Source organism: Cygnus atratus, chromosome 1, assembly GCF_013377495.2.
Source record: "Cygnus atratus isolate AKBS03 ecotype Queensland, Australia chromosome 1, CAtr_DNAZoo_HiC_assembly, whole genome shotgun sequence".
Classification (NCBI taxonomy): domain Eukaryota; kingdom Metazoa; phylum Chordata; class Aves; order Anseriformes; family Anatidae; genus Cygnus; species Cygnus atratus.
Genome location: NC_066362.1, coordinates 1,055,565 through 1,076,427, shown reverse-complemented (window position 1 = coordinate 1,076,427; position 20,863 = coordinate 1,055,565). Strand labels below are relative to the sequence as shown.

Genomic DNA, 20,863 nt, shown 5'->3' with positions numbered 1-20,863 from the left:
AAGACAGAGACCCCCCCACGACGCTCGGCTACGTTTATTGGGCCTCCAAAGCTTTAAATACAGGCCAGGGCCGCGGCGGGGGGGGGGGGGGGGGGGGACGACAGGGGACGAAAGTGGGGGGGGGGGGACGGACACAGGCCGGGGCGGGGGGCACATCAGCTGTCAGTCGCAGGAGGGCAGGGGGACGGGGCCCCCCCCGCCCCGGGCACGGAGCCGCGGCCCCCTCGGAGGGCCCGGAGGGGGTCTGAGGGGACGCGGGGGGGGGCACGGTGGCGGCGGCGGGGGGGGGCATCGTCCGTGTCCCTCAGCGGCTGTAGCCGAACTCGTCTGCGTCGTCGGCGCGGAAGTCCCCGTAGCGCCACAGGTTCAGCTGCAGGGGAGGGGGCACGATGGGGGCGCAGCCGGGGGGGGGGCACGGCTGGCATCGCCCCTCCGAGGTGTGGGGGGCACGGCCGGCATCGGCCCTTGGGGGGCGGGGGGGGTGGGATGCAACTTGCATCTTCCCAGTGATGGGGGCGCTGCGGCCGGTAACTGCCCCCCCCAGAGATGGGGGGGCACATCCAGAGCCTGCCCCTGGAGATGGGGGGGGCACATCCAGCATCTCCCCTTTGGGGGGGGACAACCAGAGCCTCCCCGTGGAGATTGGGGGGGGGGGGGGGGGCACATCCAGCATCTCCCCTTGGAGACTGGGGGGTGGCACATCCAGCATCTCTCCTTTGGGGGGGCTGTGGCCAGTAACTGCCCCCAGAGATGGGGGGGCACATCCAGAGCCTGCCCCTGGAGATGGGGGGGGCACATCCAGCATCTCTCCTCTGGGGGGGCACCACCTCAGGCATCTCCCCTGCAGAGGGGCTGCCCCCAGTGACTCCCCCAGAGATGGGGGGGGGGCACACATCCAGCATCTCTGCAGTAAGTGGGGGGGCTGCATCCGGCCCCTCCCATAGAGATGGGGGGGCCACAACCAGCCTTTGCCCCAGAGATTTGGGGGGGGGGGGGGGGGTGGCGCATCCAGTGTCTCCCCTTGGAGGTGGGGGGGACACCTCCAGAGTCTTCTCCCAGGAGATGGGGGCACAATAGCCCCCCCCCCTGCTGATATGGGGGCTGCAGCCAGCACCCCAGGACCCACAGGGGATGGGTGCCCTCCCCCCCCAACGACCACCCCTTTGCCCCCCACTCACCCGGGCGCTCTTGGCCGTCTCCTGCGCGTTCAGGTACTCGGTGATCTGCGGGGACACTGGCCACAGGGGTGAGCCCCCTGCCCCTGGGGGGCTGCACAGTGCAGGGACCCCCCCACACTGCCCCCCCCGTGCCACCTGGACCTTGAGGGTGGGGGTCGGTGAAGAAGGGGGTGCCCGCCCCATGGGGCAGGGTCTTGGGACCCTGGGGGAGGTGGCTGGGTCCCCCCTTTTTGGTGCCTGGGGACACTGTCCCACCTCAGGGACAGACGCAGCGTCATGGGAGGTGGGCGTCCATCGCCGAGCACCCGGCCCCCTCCCACTGCCTGGTGCCACCTCTTGCCCAGTGCCACCTCCACGGTCCCCTCCCTGGTGCCACCTTCCCAGTCCCCAACCCAGTGCCACCTCCCCGGTCCCCCTCTCGGTTCCCCTCCCAGTGCCACCTCCCCAGTCCCCTTCCCATTGCCACCTCTCCGGTCCCCCTCCTGGTGCCACCTCCCCAGTCCCCATCCCAGTGCCACCTCCCCAGTCCCCCTCCCGTTCCCCCTCCTGGTGCCACCTCCCCAGTCCCCCCTCTCGGTGCCACCTCCCCAGTCCCCTGCCCAGTGCCACCTCCCCAGTCCCCCTCCCGGTGCCACCTCCCCAGTCCCCCTCTCAGTGCCACCTCCCCGGTCCCCTACCCAGTGCCACCTCCCCGGTTACCCCTCCTGGTGCCACCTCCCCAGTCCCCCTCTCGGTGCCACCTCCCCGGTCCCCTACCCAGTGCCACCTCCCTGGTCCCACTCCTGGTGCCACCTCCCCAGTCCCCCTCTCAGTGCCACCTCCCCGGTCCCCTACCCAGTGCCACTTCCCCAGTCCCCCTCCCGGTCCCCCTCTTGGTGCCACCTCCCCAGTCCCCTGCCCAGTGCCACCTCCCCAGTCCCCCTCCCAGTGCCACCTCCCCAGTCCCCCTCCCGGTCCCCCTCTTGGTGCCACCTCCCCAGTCCCCTGCACGGTGCCACCTCCCTGGTCCCCCTCCCGGTCCCCCCTCCCGGTGCCACCTACCACTTTCTGGAACTGCTTCTCCTTGCGCACCTCCACCATGACCAGCCCCTCCTTGACCAGCCCCAGCCCCACGTCGCTCTTGGAGTCGGCGAACTGGAGGGTGACGTGGGGACAGCCGGGCCCCAGGTGCTCCACGTTGAGCAGGCACTGCGTGTTCTGGATGTCCCGCACCACGCTGTCCACCGCGTCCGCCCGCGCGTCGTCCTGCGGCGGGGGCAGCGTGGGCACCCGCTCCCCACCGAGGGGCTCTGTGCCCCCCGCTGCCCCCTGTCCCGATTTCCCCCCCACACCCCAAATCCCCCCTGCTTACGTCCTGGGGCACCTGGATGAAGGCGAACTTGTACTCGGTGGCCTGCGCGGGCAGCACGCGGGTGCTGAAGGCGGGGGGCAGCGCGCCCAGGCGCGAGGAGGGCAGGGTCTCCTTCTGCGGGGGAAAAAATGGGGTTGGGGGGCACCCACGGGCTCCCCGAAGCCCCTATCCCCAGGGCTGCACCCCCAGCGAAGGGGGACACGCCTGGAGGTGGGGGGGGTCGCATCCAGCACCCCCGCCCCGTGCACTCACATTGCCGTAGTCGATGTAGAAGATGTGCACCTTGGCGGGCGACTCCACTCTCTCCACCCGGGCACGGTACCTGCAAAGGGAAGGGGGGGGGTTAAAGGAGTGTTGGGGGGAGGACGGGGGGGTCACCCCTGTGAAGGGGGTGCCGGGGGAGCGGGACCCTCACCATTCTCCGTCGACGAATTTGGCGATGCAGAAGTCGCCACGGCGCGGGACGTAGGCGCCCTCCACGGGCGGGTGGCTGGCCACCTCGGCGCGCATGTTCTCCATCAGCTTCTCCAGCTGGGCACCTGCGGGGGGCGGGTCGGGTGCCCGGGTGACACACGTGGCACCCCCCCCCCAGTGCAGGACGGGGGCACCCAGAGGCTGCTCGAGTCCCACCCAGCGCTGGGGGCGCGGGTTTGGGGCTGCTCACCAAAACCCAGCGTCCTCAGCCCAACGACATAAAGCCACCCACCGTGGGGACAGGGGCTGGGGACACCGTGGTGGCCAGCACCGCCATGCTGAGACCCTGCTGCCAGCCACAAGATGTGCAGAGCTGTGCTATGGGGTGCCAGCACCGGTGCCACCCCCCCCCCCCCCCCGTGCACCCCGGGGACATGGGGACGAGGGTGCCCCACGCTGTGCCAGGCGGGGGGTGCAGCACCGCGCCCTGTCCCAGCCCCCATCCCCAACCACCCGTCCTGCTGCAGGTGCTGGCCTCAGCGTGGGGACCCCGCTTGGGACTTGGGGACACTGGGCAGCGAGTGCCCGGTGCCGCAGCTCGCTTTTTTAATTTAAACAGCCTTTTTTTTCATGAAAGCAGCCGCCTTCGGTCGTGGGTGGGGGTGAGCAGTGAAACCCCGCTGCACGGGGAGGGGGCAGGGAGCAGCGACCCCCGTCCCCACAGTGCTGCTGCCGCCCCTCACCTGTCTCCACGTCCTGCACGTAGAAGTGCAGGTCGTCCGTGATCTCCGTGACGAAGACGGGCTTGTAGTTGGCCGTGCGCTCCTTCTCCTCCAGCACCGGCACCACCTCCTCCACCGGCGTCTCCTCATAGTGGGACCACACCTGGGGGCAGGGGACGGGGCTGGGGCGGGCATCCAGCCCACGGCCACGCGTGGGGCCGCCGACGTGGGTCCCTGGGGGCGTCGGGGCCGGCGTGGTGGCACAAGGGGCCGCTCACCTTCTCCTTCCTCTGCTTGGCGGCCTCCTCGGCGGCCAGCAGCGCCTTGGAGTAGGGGCTGCGCTCGGCGGTGAAGTGCACCTTGGAGAGCGCGTGCTCCACCAGGGCCACCGACAGGTTGACGCCCTCGATGTGCAGCCAGCCGATGAAGTTCCCCGCCTTGTCCATGCTCTCCACCTCCACCTCCACCTGCGGGCAGCGGGGGGGCGGAAAGGGGGTGTCAGCATGGCCCGGCTGGCGAGCAGGGTCCGGCACGGCACCGCCGCCTGCGCCCACACCACAGCCCTTGGAGATGCGTGCTCAGGCTGAGCGGCTGCTCCGAGCTGTGCTCAGGGGTAAGGCGAGGTGGGAGTGGGGAGGGGGACACCCCCGGGATGCGTGGGGTCCCTGGGACCTTGGGAGCGTGGGGGACATGGCCGCAGGCGTGCCAGCAGCCCAGCAGGAGGGCAGCGGCTGCTGCTCATAGTCCTGAGGTGCCTGGTGAGCCCGAGGAATGCCGCGGCTGCGTGAGTTCGGATGCCCAGGGACGGCAGGGGAATGGGCGTGCAAGCCTGAGAGTCAGCTGGGTGTGCAAGTGAGTGAGCTGGGTGTGCGAGTGAGCGAGGTGGGTGTGCAAAGCAGTGAGGGCAAAGCAAGGTGCACAAGGCAGCGTGCTAACCAGCACGAGCCCACCAGAGCGTGCACACCAGCCACGGCTGGCCCCCAGCCCCGCAGCCCCCCGCCCCAGGACGCGCTTCCCCGGGGATGGTTTCTGCTGCCCGAGGCCTGGCACCAAAGCCAGGCTGCCCAGTGCCCTCCCAGTGCCCCCAGCGCCACTGCAATGCTGCCCAGTGCTCTTGCAGTGCTCTCCCAGTGCTCTCCCCGTCCTGCCCAGTGCCCTCCCAGTGCTCCCGGTGTTGTGATAGCGCTACCCAGTGTTCCCCCAGCACTGCCCAGCACTCTCCCAGTAGTGCCATGTGGCAGTGAGCGTGCATGCCATCCTGTGCACCCGTGCACACCTCGTAAACCCTGCACACCCCATGTACCCCGCACACCCCCCATGCCCATGCACCCTGCACACCCTGTGCATCCTGCACACCTCGTAAACCTTGCACACCTTGTAATCCCTGCACCACGCAGGCCCTGTGCACCCTGCACACCTTGTAAACCCTGCGCCACGCACACCCCGTGCGCCCCACACACCCTCACACCCTGTGCAACGCCGGCAGCACGCTGCTGCATGGCCCTGAGCACGGCTGTGCGCAGGCACGAGCCGTCCCCCGCTGTGCCCCGTGTCCCTTCCCTGCCCGCTGATGTCCTGGGCCGGGTTCCATGCCCAAATTCACCGACCGGGCCACACGGAGCTGGCTGCACACCGCAGCGGCGGCGCGGCCCTCCCGTGCTCCTGCACTGGGCTTGCAGGCTGCGGGCTCCTGCCAGCACCCGCGAAGTATTCACAGGCACGACGGCGCGGGAGGCTGGCAGCGGCGCTAATCGCCGCTAATCCCGTAATGGAGCTGAAGCCCCAGCACACGAGCAGGGCTGCAAACCAGCGCGCCCGGCCAGCCGAGCGGCACGAACAGGCCTCCTGCCCCGCCGTGGGGAGGTGCGGGGCTGGATGCGGGCAGCTGGGGGCGTGGGGTCTCCTGGGGCTTTCCATGGGACGCCCCCAGCCCCTGCCCTGCGGGGAGCAGGGAGCAGGCGGTGGGTGCTGCAGGTGCTGCAGGCACTATGGGCGCTGCAGGCACTATGGGTGCTGCAAGCACTGTGGGTGCTGCAGGCACTGCAGGTGCTATGGGTGCTGCAGGTGCTGCAAGCACTATGGGCGCTGCGCTCCCCGTGTGTCGAGCAGGGCCCCTAAATTCAGTGGCCTCGAAGAAGGGGAGGTCACAGGTCAGACTCGGCGGCACTCTGCAGTGATTTCTGAAGAACCTGAAATGGTTCCGAGCACCGCCACGCACCCAAACCTCGCACGGTGCTCGGCTGGAGCTCGCGTGCATGCGCCAGCAAAGCCCCCACAGCCGCGGTGCCCGGCAGCTCCGACCAGGCTGAGCCCAGCGCCTGCACCCGGAGCAGGGACGAGAGCTCCCCGGCCGTTCCCTCCGGCCCTGGGCACCCGGAGCGGCCCCGGCCTCTGCTCCACCACCGGCCTCTCGGCCCCGAGCTTCGGCCTCTGCCTCCTCCTGCAATCGACCCCTCGCCGGGGCCGAGCGTGGCGCTTGCCTGATCCAGCGAGCCTGCCCGGCACCCAGCACCGGCCTCGTGGCTCCGAGTACGGCCCTGGGGATGGTGCTGGGGAGGGCTGGGGCTGGCCCCCCCAGCAGCTGGGGATGGATGGCGCAGCCAGAAAGCACCGGGGCACAGCACCGCTGCCTCTCCCCGGAGTGCACAGGGTGCAAAGCAGGAGCCGGGTGGGCCCCCACGGTTTCACAGGTGCGGCGCTGCGCTGATTTAATTACCCCACCACGGCCCTCCGCTTACGCCGACCGCGTTTGGCACCCCCGGGACGCGGAGCCGCTCTCCCGTCCCGGAGCTCATGGGTGGTTTTATAACCTCGCCCCGTGCAACCTCGCAGCACCCACCCCTCCTGCCTCGCCCCCCCGTGCACGTGCACGGCGGGCAGCGCGAGGCCGGCTGCACGAGGATGCTGCCCCTGCTCCCTGGCGAGGGCAGTTTAATTGCCCCGGTGAGGCCTTTGCTTCGTTACCGAGGGGTTGCTGAGGGACGTGAGCAGGGGCTGGGGGCTCATGGGACCCCCCCAGGAAAATGAAGCCACCAGGTACCGTGCCCCCGGGGGACACTGCAGCACCAGGTGCCACCGGTGCCCGAGAGATGATCACACCCCAAAAAGCCAACCCCAAATCCACGGCGTGCCCAGCCCTGCACCTCTGAAGCACATCCAGGGGGGCCGCCCCCCCCCCCCCCCAGGAGCAGAGCCAGAGCCCCAAGCTCATCCCACATGGGAGCAGCGCCGCGGGGGCAGCCATGGGCTCCCTGCCCCACTCCCCCCTCGGTCTCTTTCCCTCTGCCCAATTAAACCACTCCAGCGCTCGGGACGCCCCAGCACCGACAGCCCAAAACTCTACAGAGCTAAAACTGGGGCTCGGTGGGGGAATGACACGGCCCCCTGACCCTGGCCCCCCCAGGAGCAGCTCCCCCAGATCCGTCTCCGTGCAGCAGCACTGTGTGGCGACGCGCCCCTTGCTCAGATGGGTAAGGTGCACCTGGGTCACCCACCCGAGTGCTGGCACCCACGGGGGGGGCCCCCAGGGGTGCTGCCATTTGCACCCCGCGATCCCAACCACATGCCTGGCGCTAAATGCCGGGGGGGGTGGGACCCGAAAATTGTCTGTTGGTGCCGAGGAGGCACCACGCAACCACTGCCCCGTGCCCCCCCAATGCAGTGTGTGCCAGGTCTCAGCCCCCAGCCTGGGTACGGGGGGGGGGCCACAGGGGTGGGGGCCATGCTGAGCCACGTCCCCCCCCAGCCCCCATCACCTTACAGATGCCTGGCTGCTCCGTGCTGCCTTTGTCCGTTTGTCCATCCATCCATCCGTCTGTCCTCGGGACTCGGGGGGGTCAGGGTGGGGGGGAAGGTGGAGGGGGTGCAGGTGGGGGGGGGTGCAGGTGGGGGGGTGAAGGGGGAGGGATGAAGGGAGGGGGGTGCAAGGAGGGGAGGGGCTGAGCCCCCCCCAGTCCCCATCCCCATCGCAGTCACCTCCCCGGGGGCTGCTCCGCTGTGCCCCCTGCCCCGGGGGGGGGGGCTGCGATCCAGGCCGGGGGGGGGGGGGGGTCACAGGGGGAGGGCAGGAGAAGGAGGAGGAGGAGGAGAAGGGGAAGGAAGGCGAGCACCGCACCGAGCCCAGCTGCGGGGCTGGGGGGGAAGATCCGGATTTGGGGACCGGGGAGGGGGGGTGTGCGGCTGTCGGGGGGGGGGGGGGGTGCTGTCCACGTCGGAGCTCAGCATCACGCCCGTGCCCGGCCGCCGTGCGTCAGCGATCGGGGCGCGCTGCCGCTGAAGGACAAAAGGATGCGCGGGGCCGCCCGCCGCGCCCCGCTCCGCCCGCCCCAGCGCCCCGCACCGGGGGCCCCCCACGGCCGGCACCGCTCCGCGCCGCCCCCCCCGCGCCGCGCCGCACTGCGCGCCCGGCCCACGGGCTGAAACCCGGCCGGGTCCCGTGTCCCCCCCCCCCCACCACCAACCTCCACCGCCCCCGACCGAGCCCCGCGGGGAGCGCCCGGCCCCGGCTGCGCCGCTTTGCGCCGCGCTGCGCCCCTGCGCGCTGCGCCCCTGCGCGGCCCTGCGCGGCCCTGCGCTGCTGTGCGCGCGGCTGCGCGCTGCGGGGCTCGGCTCCGCTCCCGGCCGCCGCCTGCCGCCCTCCGGCCGCGACCGCCCGGTGCTGCCGCCCCGCCGCCCGGTCACCTCCGCTCCGCCGCCGGCTCCTTCTCCATCTTCCAGCTCGCCGCTTACCCCTCCGCGTCCGCCTTTTTTTTTTTTTTTTCCCCCCCCCCCCCCTTCGTTTTTTTCTTCGTTTCCCCGTCTTCGTTTCCCGTTTCTCCATTTTCCGTCTTCATTTCTCCAGTTTCCATTTCCTTTTTTTTTCCATTTTCCATTTCTTCCACTTCCTTTCTTCCGTTTTCCATTTTTTCCATTATTTCCCATTTTTTCCATTTTCCATTTTTTCCGTTCCCCATTTTTCCATCTTTTCCATCTCCCATTTTTTCCCTTCCCCATTTCCCCCTCTCCCATTTCCCCCTCTCCCATTTCCCCCTCTCCCATTTCCCCCTCTCCCATTTCCCCCTCTCCCTTTCTCTCCTTTCCTCCATTCCCCGTTTCCATTCCCCTTTTTTCCCCCATTTTCCAATTTTCTATTTTTAAATTTCCTCTCTACGTCCCTCCCCCCCCCCAGCCCCTTACCTTTTTTTTTTTTTTTAAATTTTTTTTTTTCCCCCTCTCTCTGCCCGGCCGGGGGGGGGGGGGGGCTCCTGGGGGGGGGGGCCGCCATGCGGCGGCGGGCAGGCGGCGGGCGGCGGAGCGCGGCGCGGGCGGCGGGGCTGGCGGCGGTGGCGGTGGTGGTGGGGGGCTGCCGGGCCCCCGCCTAAGCCGGGCCCCCGCCTCCCCGCGCCCCGCGCCGCAGCCGCCAGGAGCCATTTTGTGGGTTCCCCCCCCCCTTTTCCTTTTTTTTTTTTTTTTTTTTCCTGGTGCCGGCCCCCCCCCTCCCCGCCTCCCCGCCGCCCCCCCCCCCCCCGCCTTGCTCGGCACCGAGCGGCCCGGAGCAGCCCCTGCCCCCAGGTAGGTACGGCTGGGGAGCGGGGCTCGGCTGAGGGGGGGCTGCTCCTTCCTCCCCCCCCACCCCGGCACCTTTTTTCTTTTTTCCCTTTTCTTTTTTTCTGCCCCCACCCCTTTCCCCTCTTCCCCCTGCATTCTTCCTATTCCATCCTTCCTCGACTCGAATCCCCCCCCTCCCTGCCCCCCCCACGGCCCCCGGCCCCTCCGGCGAGCCGTCAAGCGCCGCGTCCGAGCCGGGAGCTATCCTTCTCGGCGCCGGGCGCGGAGGGGGGGGGCCCCGAGCCAGTTCTCCTTTCCGCGCCGCCATCCCGGACGATGGTGAATGATGAACGTGCCACACCATGAAGCTCTTGCGGCAGGTACCTGGGCACCACACCTGGAGCGCGTCCCTGTTCGCCTGCCTGACCGTCCACGCCTGGACGCTCTGCGCCGCCGCCGCCGCCTCGCCCGCCGCCCCGAGCTGCCCCGCCGCCTGCTCCTGCAGTAACCAGCTGGGCAAGGTGGTCTGCACGCGCCGCGGGCTGGCCCAGGTGCCCCCGGGCATCCCCTCCAACACCCGGTACCTCAACCTGATGGAGAACAACATCCAGCTGATCCAGGCGGACACCTTCCGCCACCTGCACCACCTGGAGGTCCTGCAGCTGGGCAGGAACGCCATCCGGCAGATCGAGGTGGGCGCCTTCAACGGGCTGGCCAGCCTCAACACCCTGGAGCTCTTCGACAACTGGCTGACCGTCATCCCCAGCGGGGCCTTCGAGTACCTCTCCAAGCTGCGGGAGCTGTGGCTGAGGAACAACCCCATCGAGAGCATCCCCTCGTACGCCTTCAACCGGGTGCCCTCCCTCATGCGCCTGGACCTGGGCGAGCTGAAGAAGCTGGAGTACATCTCCGAGGGGGCTTTCGAGGGCCTGTACAACCTCAAGTACCTCAACCTGGGGATGTGCAACATCAAGGACATGCCCAACCTCACGCCCCTGGTGGGGCTGGAGGAGCTGGAGATGTCGGGGAACAACTTCCCCGAGATCAAGCCGGGCTCCTTCCACGGGCTCAAGTCGCTCAAAAAGCTCTGGATTATGAACTCGCAGATCAGCCTGATCGAGCGCAATGCCTTCGATGACCTCACGGCGCTGGTGGAGCTCAACCTGGCGCACAACAACCTCTCCTCCCTGCCCCACGACCTCTTCGCCCCGCTGCGCTACCTGGTGGAGCTGCACCTGCACCACAACCCCTGGGACTGCGACTGCGACATCCTCTGGCTGTCCTGGTGGCTGCGCGAGTACATCCCCACCAACTCCACCTGCTGCGGGCGCTGCCACGCGCCCCTGCACATGCGGGGCAGGTTCCTGGTGGAGGTGGACCAGACCTCCTTCCAGTGCTCGGCGCCCTTCATCATGGACGCCCCGATGGACCTCAACATCTCCGAGGGGCGGGTGGCCGAGCTCAAGTGCCGGACTCCTTCCATGTCCTCCGTTCGGTGGTTGCTGCCGAACGGGACGGTGCTGAGCCACGCGTCCAGCCACCCGCGCATCTCCGTCCTCAACGACGGCACCCTCAACTTCTCCCACGTGCTGCTGACGGACACCGGCCTCTACACGTGCATGGTGACCAACGTGGCGGGGAACTCCAACGCCTCGGCCTACCTCAATGTGAGCACGGCCGAGCTCAACACCTCCAACTACAGCTTCTTCACCACCGTCACGGTGGAGACCACGGAGATCTCCCCCGAGGACGTCTCCCCCAAGTTCACCAAGCCCGTGCCCACCACCTCCACGGGCTACCAGCCGGCCTACACCACCACCACCACCGTCCTGGTGCAGACCACGCGGACGCCCAAGCAGGTGGCCGTGCCCACCGCCGACGCCGGCGACAAGATGCAGACCAGCCTGGACGAGGTGATGAAGACCACCAAGATCATCATCGGCTGCTTCGTGGCGGTGACGCTCCTGGCCGCGGCCATGCTCATCGTCTTCTACAAGCTCCGCAAGCGGCACCAGCAGCGCAGCACCGTGACGGCCGCCCGGACGGTGGAGATCATCCAGGTGGACGAGGACATCCCGGCGGCGGCGGCAGGCGCCCGCCGGCGTCTCAGGTGAGGGGGCGGTCGTGCTGCCCGCCGTTCATGACCACATTAACTACAACACCTACAAAGCCGCGCACGGGGCCCACTGGACAGAGAACAGCCTGGGGAACTCGCTGCACCCCCCCGTAACCACCCTCTCTGAACCCTATATCATTCAGACCCACACCAAGGAGAAAGTGCAGGAAACTCAGATATGACTTCTATTTTTTTTCTTCTTTTTTTTTTTTCATTTTTTTTCCCAGAAATTACAAATGCAATAGAATGCACAAAAACAGAACAAAAAAAAAAAAAAAAAAAAGAGACAGTAACTTTTGTACAGAGCGGGGGAGAGACTTTTTTTCTTGTACATGCTTATATATTAAATCTATGGGCTGATAAGAGGAGCAGATTATATTAAAATTTAAAAAAAAAAAAAACGAAAACGAAAATGAAAACACACAAAGAAACTATTTTCTAACTCGTAAGTTCTATTTAAGAGAGGCGAGAGGACATCCGCGCCTGACCAGGCGCGAGGAGGAGGGCGGGCGACGCCGCGGGCAGGATGCGGCCGGACCCCGCGGCACCGTGGCCACCGGGGCCGGGCGAGCGGCCGGCGGAGCCGTGCCAAAACCTTCCACATGCAATAAGAAAAAAATAGGATTTTTTTTCTTTTTTTTTTTTTTTTTTGGGGGGGGGGTGGGTGGGTGTAGATTGTGGCGGGGAGGGAATATCTGCAATGTATTAATGCAAAAAAACAAAAAAACAAAAAAGGGGGGGGGAAGCGGGGGCCAGCATCGGGGGGGGGGGGCTCAGAGCGGGTGCCCCCCCCCCGCGCCCCCTCCCACTGCAGCACCCCTGCAGCGTGGTGGCCCCGGCGCAGGGCTACGGCTCCCCCGGGAGCCCCGACCCTTGATTGTAGGCCCCCGCCCGCTGCGGCTCGCGGTCCCGGGGTGCGTCTCCTTTCCTTTTTTTTTTTTTTTTTTTGGGGGGGGGTGGTGGTGTTTGCTTTTTCCCCACCCCCTTCCCCGGGCTGAGCCCCAGGTGTGTTTTCTGGGGGGGGAGAGGGGGGGAGGATGGGACCCCCCCCTCCCCAGCCCACCCCGAGGGATGCTCGCAGAAAGGGGGACAAGGGGGAGGACCAAGGGCTCGTGGGACCCTGCCCCACACCGGGGGGGTGCCGAGGGGGGGCACAAAGCCCTGGCACTCTGGGGGCGCAGCTGGGGGGGGGGCAGTGCATGGGGTCCCAGGGTTCGGGCTGCCCCCCCCCCCCCTTGGGGGGTGCAGGGCGGGAGGGGGTGGTGCCCCATCCCCCCCCCCCCCCCCCCCGCGTGGCTTTAATTTAGCTTTAAGGACTGAGCGGTGGGATTTCAGCGACTCCCGAAATCGGGGGGGGGGGGGGGGGGGGGGGGGCGGGGTGGGGAGGGGGCAGGCGAACCCCGAAGTTATATATATCGCTATATTGCTATATAGACTCCCAACGACCTGACTGTACTCTGAGCGAGAACCAACGACAGCAGCAGCAACAGCAGAAAAAAAAAAAAAAAACAAGTGTATTTTTGTATTTTAATAAATATTGTTAAAAATTTTGAACGCGCTGTCCCTCACGGGTTAACTGGCCCGGCCGCCCCGCGTGGCCCCCCCCCCCCCCCTCCCCGCGCCGAGCAGAGCCTGAAAGGGTTTCTGTGGCCGCTTTTTGTCTGCCCGGCAGCAAAAAGCCTCCAAAAATCGGGATGCTGGGGGGGGGGGAGGCGGGGGAGGAGGTCAGGAGGAAAATGGAAGGAGAGCGGCGGCGAGGGGGGCGCGCGGAACCGTGGGGGCGCGCGGTGGGGGGCACCGCTGCAGATGGCCAACGCTTGTACACGCGTGTGCACGGGGCCAGGGACCCCCCCTCACCCCGATCCTGCCAGGATCGGGCCCCTTCCCCCCAAATATCCCCGGCTGCCGGAGCTGGATTCGCCATTTAACCGCCGCGGGAGGACGGGCGGCGATGAATCACCGGCCGTGCCGCGGTGCTCGGGCGGGTGGGATGGGGGGCGCGGGACCCCTGGAGCCCCCCCAGCAGTGGCACAACGCCGTGCCCTGCCTGAGCCCCCCCTTGACCTTCCCGAGCCCCCCCAAGACCTGCCCGAGCCCCCCGTGCCGTGCCCGAGCCCCCCACACCATGCCCACCCCGTGAGCCACCGCTGCTGCTGCCGGATGCGGCGGGAGCTGGCGTTGGAGATTTTTGGGCTTTTTTGGGTGTTTTTCGGGGTGGGATTTTGGTGGCGCTGGGGTCTGGGAGCCTTTCTCTCAAAGCCCGGCGTCTCATCACGGCCGGCTCTCACGGCTCCCCGGCCCAGTTCTGGCCTGGTCCCAGCAGCACCACGGTGCTGGGCCCTTCCTCCCGCGCCGCTCCCCTCCTCATCCTCCTCGCTACCGGGGAGCCCAGCGCACCGCCAGAGCCGCTACCGGCGGCAGACACGGGGAGCGGGCTGACGTGACGTATGGAGTTTATTTAAGCACTTAGCTTTAATTTTAGCCCTAAATTAGAATAGCAAAGTAAATAATCTGGCTGCTGCTGCTGCTGCGAGAGGTGCCCGGAGGGATCGTGCGCGGCGGGGAGAGCGCGGGGCTCGGGGCACGGGGCTTGGGGCTCAGCGCCGCGCTGGGACCGGGGTGGCTGCGAGCTCTGGCTGGGTGGGCTGCGGTGTCCTGGGGGCAAGGGGCTGCGGTGGGATGGGATGGGGTGGGGGGGCTGTGATGGGGTGGGATGGGATGGCTGGAGTGTGGTGTGAGGGGATGGAGGGGCCGTGATGCAATGAGATGGAGGAGCTGCAGTGCGATGGGATGGAGAGGTTGGGATGGGATGGGGTGCGATGGGGATGGGGTGCGATGGGGATGGGATTGTGACGGGATGGAGGGGCTCTGATGGGATGAAGAGGTTGGGATGGGATGGGGATGGGATTGGGACAGGATGGAGGGGCTCTGGTGGGGTGGAGCGGTTGCAGTGTGATAGGATGGAGGGGATGCGTTGTGATGGGATGGGATGGGGTGGGATGGGATGGGATGGGATGGGGTGGGGTGGGATCTGATGGGATGGGATGGGATGCGATGGGATGCAATGGGATGGGAGGGAGCATTTGCGGTGCGTTTGGAGCAAGGGACTTGCAGCGTGATCAGCACAAGGGGCTGCGGTGTGACGAGGTGGAGGGGCTGTGCTGTGACCAGATCGTTGTGGTGTGGTCAGGGGGCTCAATGCGATGTGAGGGGCTGCATAGCCGTCAGTGGGGGCTGACTGAGCTGGGGGGGGTTGGATTGCCATGCGAGTGGGTGGGCTGCAGTGTGATGGGGCAGCGGGGCTGCAGTGCCAAGAGGGGATGCAGCGCGATCGGTGCAAGGGGTCATGATGTGGTCGGGTGGTCCCGATGTGGTCGGGTGGTCGCAATGTGCTCGGGTGGTCGCGATTTGATCGGGTGGTCCCAATGTGATCAGGTGGTCCCAATCTGCTTGGGTGGTCCCGGTGTGCTCGGGCGTTTGCAGTGTGCCCGGGGAGGTGCAGGGCAGTTGGGGCACCCAGGTACCCCTGTGCTGCAGCCGCTCCTTCCCCAGGGCTCACAAACTTTGCTGCCTGATCCCTCCCCACTGGGGATAGGGGTCAGAGGGACGGGGATGGGACAGTGACGGGACGGACAGGGACAGGGACAGACAGACCCCGGGCCCTGCAGCTGAGGGCGGGGGGGGGTATTTGCAGCCAGCCCTGTGCGAGCGCCTTCGTCACCGGCTTCCCAGAGACATGCAAGAAGCGGAGCGACAGGAATATAAAAGCCTTTCATTGGCGCCGGTGCCGGGCGCGGGTTGCCCCCCCCCCACCCTGCACACGCCATCCACCCCCCGCCCCCCGCCCCCCCCCAGCATTTTGGGGACGGGAGATGGGAGATGCCGGTGAGGTTTTGCCAAGAGCCGGCTTGGACGGCACGGGCATTGCCAGCACTGGGGTGTGGAGCCAGCACCGTCCCCATGGAGCCCCACGGAGCCCCACAGCCACCCCACAGAGCCCCCGGGGTCGGTTAGGAAAACGCCCCAGAGCAGAGCGGGGGCCCCGGGGAATGTGTGCAGCGGCTGCAGCATCCCGTGATTAAAAACCTCGCGGCTTGTTAAGGATAATTTCTATGGCAACGCTCCCCATCGGGGCCCGGCCGCTATTGTCTCCGCACGTGCATGTGCGAGCGGGTGCTGGCAGAGGGGGACCCGGGGTGGCCCCGTCCCGCAGGGTCCCCGAGGGTCCCCGCGCCCTCCCCGGGGCTGTTGGGGTCGGGGATGCTCGGTGGCGGGGACGGAGCCTGGGCACCTCCTGCCGGGGCCTTTCCCTCGCCGCCTGCGCACCGCCGCGGTCAGGGCTCCGTAATTAGCTGCCGTGCCTCGGAAAAGGCAAATATTTACTAAATCCGAACCTGCACTTTCAGGAAAAAAGCAAATGTCACAGCAGCCGCCCAGAAAACCCCGCCAGCAGTGCTGAGGCGGACGCTCCTCCAGGGCACTGCGTGCACTGGGACACGCTGGGAGGTACTGGGAGGCACTGGGACGCACTGGGACGGTCCCTACCGCCCTGCTGCAGCGTCGCAGCTCCCTCATGCGCAGCATCCCCGGGCTTGAGTTGAGGTTCCCGAGCGGGGCAAAGCCAGCATCGAGGCCACGGGGCTGTGCTCCGCGGTGCCCGCAGTGAGGCCGCCGTCCTGGGGGCATTCCCACCGGCGCAGGAAGCCGGCGACGAAGCCGGGGGCTGTGCCGGCTGTGTGGGCTCGGCAGCACAGCCCTACTCGGGGCTCGCGGTAATTATTCTTATTGCTGCGGATATTTTTGGCTCCGTTGCTGCAGATGTTTTCGCAGCTCCGCGGGTTTTGCAGCGTGCGGCAGCGCATCCCGGGAAGGCGCTCGCGTTTCAGCCCGGCGGGGTTTTAATGCTCTCGCTGGGGGCCGCCAGGAGCTGCAGCCATGGGCGCACGGGCGGGGGATCGGCAGGCCGACAATTTGAGGCTCGATTCATCAGAGCAGAACAAAAAGCGCCTTGTGCTTCCCACCCGAGGAACACTGCGGACGGGGCCGCTTGCCATTACGCATGGACGGGGGCTGCTCGTGCCCAGCCGCAGAGCCGGGAATCGCCCGGGTGCCAAAAAAAACGCGTGGGAGGGCGACAACCCCTTGCCTCCCCCCGAGTTAAGAGGGTCCCCAGGGGGTGCCCACACCGTGCTCGCGTGGCGTGGGGATGCCGTGGTCCCGGCGTGGGTGGCTGTGGCACGTGCGGCTCCCGGTGCTAGTGGGTCGCGTCCCCCCGTGCCGTCCGCGGGGTGAAACCCGAGCGCGAAGCCGCGGGCGCGCGTCCCCTGGGAGCACGGCAAGATGCTCGGGGCCACTGTCAGCCCGAACGTGATCCCAGCCAAAATTAGCCGGCACGCGGCTCGTCACCGGCCGCTCGCTTCACCTGGCTGTGAGTCAGCAGCCGGCTGCAGACAGGGTTTTAAAAATATCGCCGCAGCCTCCCGGCAGGCAGCGGGCACGAGCAGGGGAGCGGGGGCTGCCCCCGGCCCTGCTGCTTTTGGGGCTCCTGCGCCGTCCCCGTGCCGCCGGCTGCCTTTTGGTGACAGGGGCTTTGCCGAGCTCTCGCTCTTCCCGCGGGTGAAACGTCGGGAGGGATGGAAATCGAAGTGGCACGGCAGTTCCCTCAGAGAAAAGGGGCTGAGCTCGGGCTGCGGAGAGCGTGACGCTGGCAGCGTGGCCGGTGGGGACCTGGGACCCTGCCCCCAAGTGCTGGGGGCTCACCCTGGGTGTGCAGCCGCTGCAGGACCCCCCCCTTTGCTGCCCCTGTCCCCAAGCATGCTGCAAAGCCCTGGGGCCTCAGCACCAGCTTAGCCCCACACTCCCCTTCGCTCATGCTCCCCTAAAAGCCATCACGCATCCCGCGACCTCGACGGTGCCGATTACTGCAGCCCCCCCGTGTGCCGCAGGCAGCAGTGCTGCGATGCAGCCGGGGTCAGGAGTCGGCACCAAATTACCTTTTTATTGCCTTTACTCCTCTTATATCACACCGAGCCCCCTCTCTGTGCCGGCGGGGGACAGGCATAGCCGCGTCCCACCGGCAGCGCTCCGTTGGCTGCGCCCCTCGCCCAGCGCCTCAGGCAGAGCCCAGCACAGCAGCACCCAAGGTCCCTCCAAGCCCCGGTTAGGGCAGCACAAATTTGTCGGCCTGGATGCGCGCAGCTTTGGTCGTGGAGAGCTTTGGGAGCGCGCAGGCGTGCGTGCACAGGCTGAGGTGCGCCCTGCATGGGAGCCAGCCCCGTGCTCTGCAGCCCCCAGCACGTGGGGACAGGGACTGGGATGGGGACAGGGACTGGGACCGGGACAGGGACTGATGGGGACAGGGACAAGGATGGGGACAGGGACTGTTATGGGGACAGGGACTTTTAAGGGGACGGACACCCTCCCTTGAGCCATGAGGGGACAGGCAGCACGGTGCCGTGGAGAGGCGGAGAGGGGACGGTGGCTCTTGGAGTGCTCTTGGGAGCAGGAACCAGCTGAGGAGCACAGTGCCTGTGGAACCCGGCTCGTGATGGCAGCGGATCAACCCACAAAAACCCCCAGCCCTGTGCTGGCCCAGGAGGGGCGGCAGGACGTGGACAGATTAAGACCAGTCTGAAGCGAGAAGGCGAGCAACATCCCAGTGGCACCGTCCCCAAAGCGTGCTGCTGCTGCCCTCCACGTCTGGGCCCCATCCCTGCCCCAGGGGCCACTGGGGAAACTGAGGCACAGAGCCCCTGCTACAAGACGATGAGCATCTGTGGGGACAGCGCAGGGGGGGGGACAGTCCTGGGAGGGGACAGCCCCGGGAGGGCTCAGCGCCCTCCTTCTCCTCCCCAGCCGCCCAGCACCGCCGTGCAGGGCTCAGCACCGGGCGACGTTGCCGCTTTCGTGGCTTTTTTCCCCCCCGAGCCTGAGCTGCAGACTGCGGCAAACTCTTTTTTGAAGGGGGAGAGGATTTTATGTGCTGCTCCCCCCCCCCCCCCCAAGTAATTACAACTGCAGCACGGGCTGCTGCTGGGCCCATTTGCATAAACAGTTTAGCAACTGTGCTGCCTCTAAATGGTGCCACTACCGGGGCTGCTTTGCATAATGCGCTGCTTCCCCGACCCCATCCCGGCCTAATTAATTGGCCTCACGAGCTGGGACCTCCCGAACCGGGTCAGCCCTGGGGGTCACTGCCCCTGCCCGCGCCGTGCGACCCCGGCCCCGGGGTGGGTAAATGCTGCCCCCCTTGTGGGAGGGAGACGTGCGGGGCTTCAAGCACCTGCAGGTCCCCCGGCTCTGCCACCAGCCTGCCACGTCCCCGGCACCGTCCCTGCCTCTGCGTGGCCACCGTGCCGCCGCCACGTGCCGGCTCCGCGGGGCGGGCAGCGCCGGTGCCCCCGCGTCGCGCCAGCGAAGCCCAGCGGGATCCCGGGGACGGATGGTGCCGTACGGCCGCAAACAGTCGGCGCCTTGGGAGAAGCCGGCAGCCTCTCCGACGTAATTAAATCCGGCACCTTGTCAAATCGAGGCTGCTCGCTCGCACGACATGAGCACGAGGGGGAAGAGGTGGGACAGGGCCCTGGGAGCCTTCCCGGCGCTGCCGCTCCTGGTCGGTGCCCGCCGCCCCGGTGAGACCCCAGCCGTGCTGTGCTGGTGCTGCCGCAGACAGCGCAAAGGCAGGGAAGGGGTAAATAAAGGGCCGGGGGTATTTGGGGCAGCACGAAGCCACGCTGGGGCACGAGCAGCTTTGGGGCGCGGGGATGGACCCCAGATGTAGGGGAGGCTGCAAGGAAACCCTGCTGCAGGGGCACAGCTGTGGGCTGGGAGCTGCGGCCGCTGGAGGAGCCGGGCTGAGAGCGAGAGGGGTAATGAGAGGGATAACGAGAAGGTTGATGAACCTGTGCAGCCTCATCCCTCCTGGCCGCATCCCCGGGGGGATGCATGGGGCCGTGCCCTGCTCCGTGCCCGCCTGTCCCCCGTGGATGTGAGCCCATGCTGCTGGCAGCCGTGCCAGGGGCACGCAGTGCCCGCGTGGCACAGGCACGCTCGGCCCCGCAGCTTCCCTGCTCACCGGAGTGGCTTTTGGCAGCCAGCTGAGCGTTCAGCAGAATCTCTCCTTCCCATTATGGCAGGAGGAATGCATTCGAGGGGAGAGAATTACACCTTGACGAGAGGAAATTTTTGCCTACAGATTAAACGCGTCGCTCCCTTTGGCTGGAGACTGAACCTCCGCCGAGCGCGGCCGCAGCCCGGGTGGGCACGCGGGGGCCGCTGGCGCTGCTCGGCTGCTGCCCCTGGCCAGGGCTTGGCACAGGGGGGGCTCCCCTGGCAGCGCTGCCCCCTCCCAGCTCCGCGGGGAGCTGCGACCTCGTGCTGCTGCGGCAAACTGCTGACACATCAGCCGAAACCTCTAATTAAAACCATAATGATAAAGGAAAAATGTGGGCTACGAGGCAATCAATAACGGAACAAAACGCGCTCCTGCAAGGGCTTGTTTCCTCGGACTCAGGTCCCCGAGGGGCTTCGCAAAGCCGTGATCTGGATGCGGGCTGCGAGCGCTCGCAGAGGGATCGTCCACCCTCCCCCCGGCAGTCCTCCCAGCCCAGCCCTGCATGGGGGGGACACGAAGGGGACGCCCAGAGCTCCGGGGGACAAACGGCCCGGCACTGCCCATCCATTTTCTCTCCACCACGTTAATCAACGGCGGGAGAAGCTGCACGGCTGTTGGACTCCAGCAACGGTAGCAAAGGTCGGCTCCGTCCCCATGGGGGGGGGCTGGCGATGGGGAGGGACCGGCCCCCAAAATCCAGCACCCACAGGGGGTCCCTGCCCAGCGCCGCCGGGTGCTGTTGGCTGCCCAGGCAATGTGCCCGCGGTGCTGTAAGGGAACGGCCGCGCCGTCCTGCGTAATGGGTCGTGTGTTACGAGCCAGAGAGGTGACCGCAGGGAGCAGTATCGGTAACAGCACGCCGTAATTCCCGGCGTCGTCCCAGCCAGGCCGGCTGAGCCGGGCTGTCTCGGCGGAGCCGTGTGTGTGCCGGAGCTGCACCACGCAGGGCTGAGCGCCGTGCCCGGCGTGCTCGTGGCACCCAAGCGCGTGAACGCCGGCTGCCGGCGTGCTCCAGGAGCCCGCGGCGCTGCCAGCGGTCACTTCCCTGCCGGGTCCCGCTCCACCTTGCCAGAATCAAGGGAAAAAGCTGCTAAAAATGTGCTGGCACCGGAGCCCCAGCAAGTACGGGCTTCCTGCCTGGCTGCATGGCACGGCGTGGTGCGGCACAGCGTGGCACGGCACAGCATGGCACGGCACGGCATAACTTGGCACGGCGTAACACGGCACGGCACAGCACGGCACAATAAGGCACGTGCCTCCCCAGCTTCCCACCCTCTGCTCTCCCAGCCAGCGTGACATCTGCGTGTCCCCAGGGGGGGACACGACACCTGCATGTCCCTGGGGGGCACACAACACCTGCGTGGCCACCAGGCGCCGGGGACAGGGTGCGGACACGCACACACAGGGCAGGGGACATTGGCTCCCAGCCCAGCACAGCGAGGA

The 20,863-nt window shown here is 67.3% G+C and overlaps 2 protein-coding genes across 2 annotated transcripts in view; one reads left to right on the top strand and one right to left on the bottom strand.

The window, feature by feature from the left end:
• Nucleotides 1–19: 19 nt before the first annotated feature.
• The window catches only part of SND1 (staphylococcal nuclease and tudor domain containing 1), a 116,923-nt gene continuing 96,079 nt past the window's right edge, over nt 20–20,863 (bottom strand). The window contains exons 17-24 of the mRNA XM_035569324.1: nt 3,944–4,132; nt 3,687–3,828; nt 2,945–3,068; nt 2,782–2,851; nt 2,530–2,643; nt 2,220–2,423; nt 1,179–1,223; nt 20–370 (exon numbers count right to left, since the gene is read on the bottom strand). Of these exons, the coding sequence (XP_035425217.1) occupies nt 305–370; nt 1,179–1,223; nt 2,220–2,423; nt 2,530–2,643; nt 2,782–2,851; nt 2,945–3,068; nt 3,687–3,828; nt 3,944–4,132 (954 nt within the window). The 3' untranslated portion in view covers nt 20–304. The remainder of the gene's footprint in view (nt 371–1,178; nt 1,224–2,219; nt 2,424–2,529; nt 2,644–2,781; nt 2,852–2,944; nt 3,069–3,686; nt 3,829–3,943; nt 4,133–20,863) is intronic.
• On the top strand, nt 9,554–11,523 carry LRRC4 (leucine rich repeat containing 4). Its single transcript, XM_035569325.2, is given in 2 exon segments — nt 9,554–11,280; nt 11,282–11,523. Coding segments are annotated over 2 exon segments (1,935 nt in total). The 3' UTR covers nt 11,490–11,523.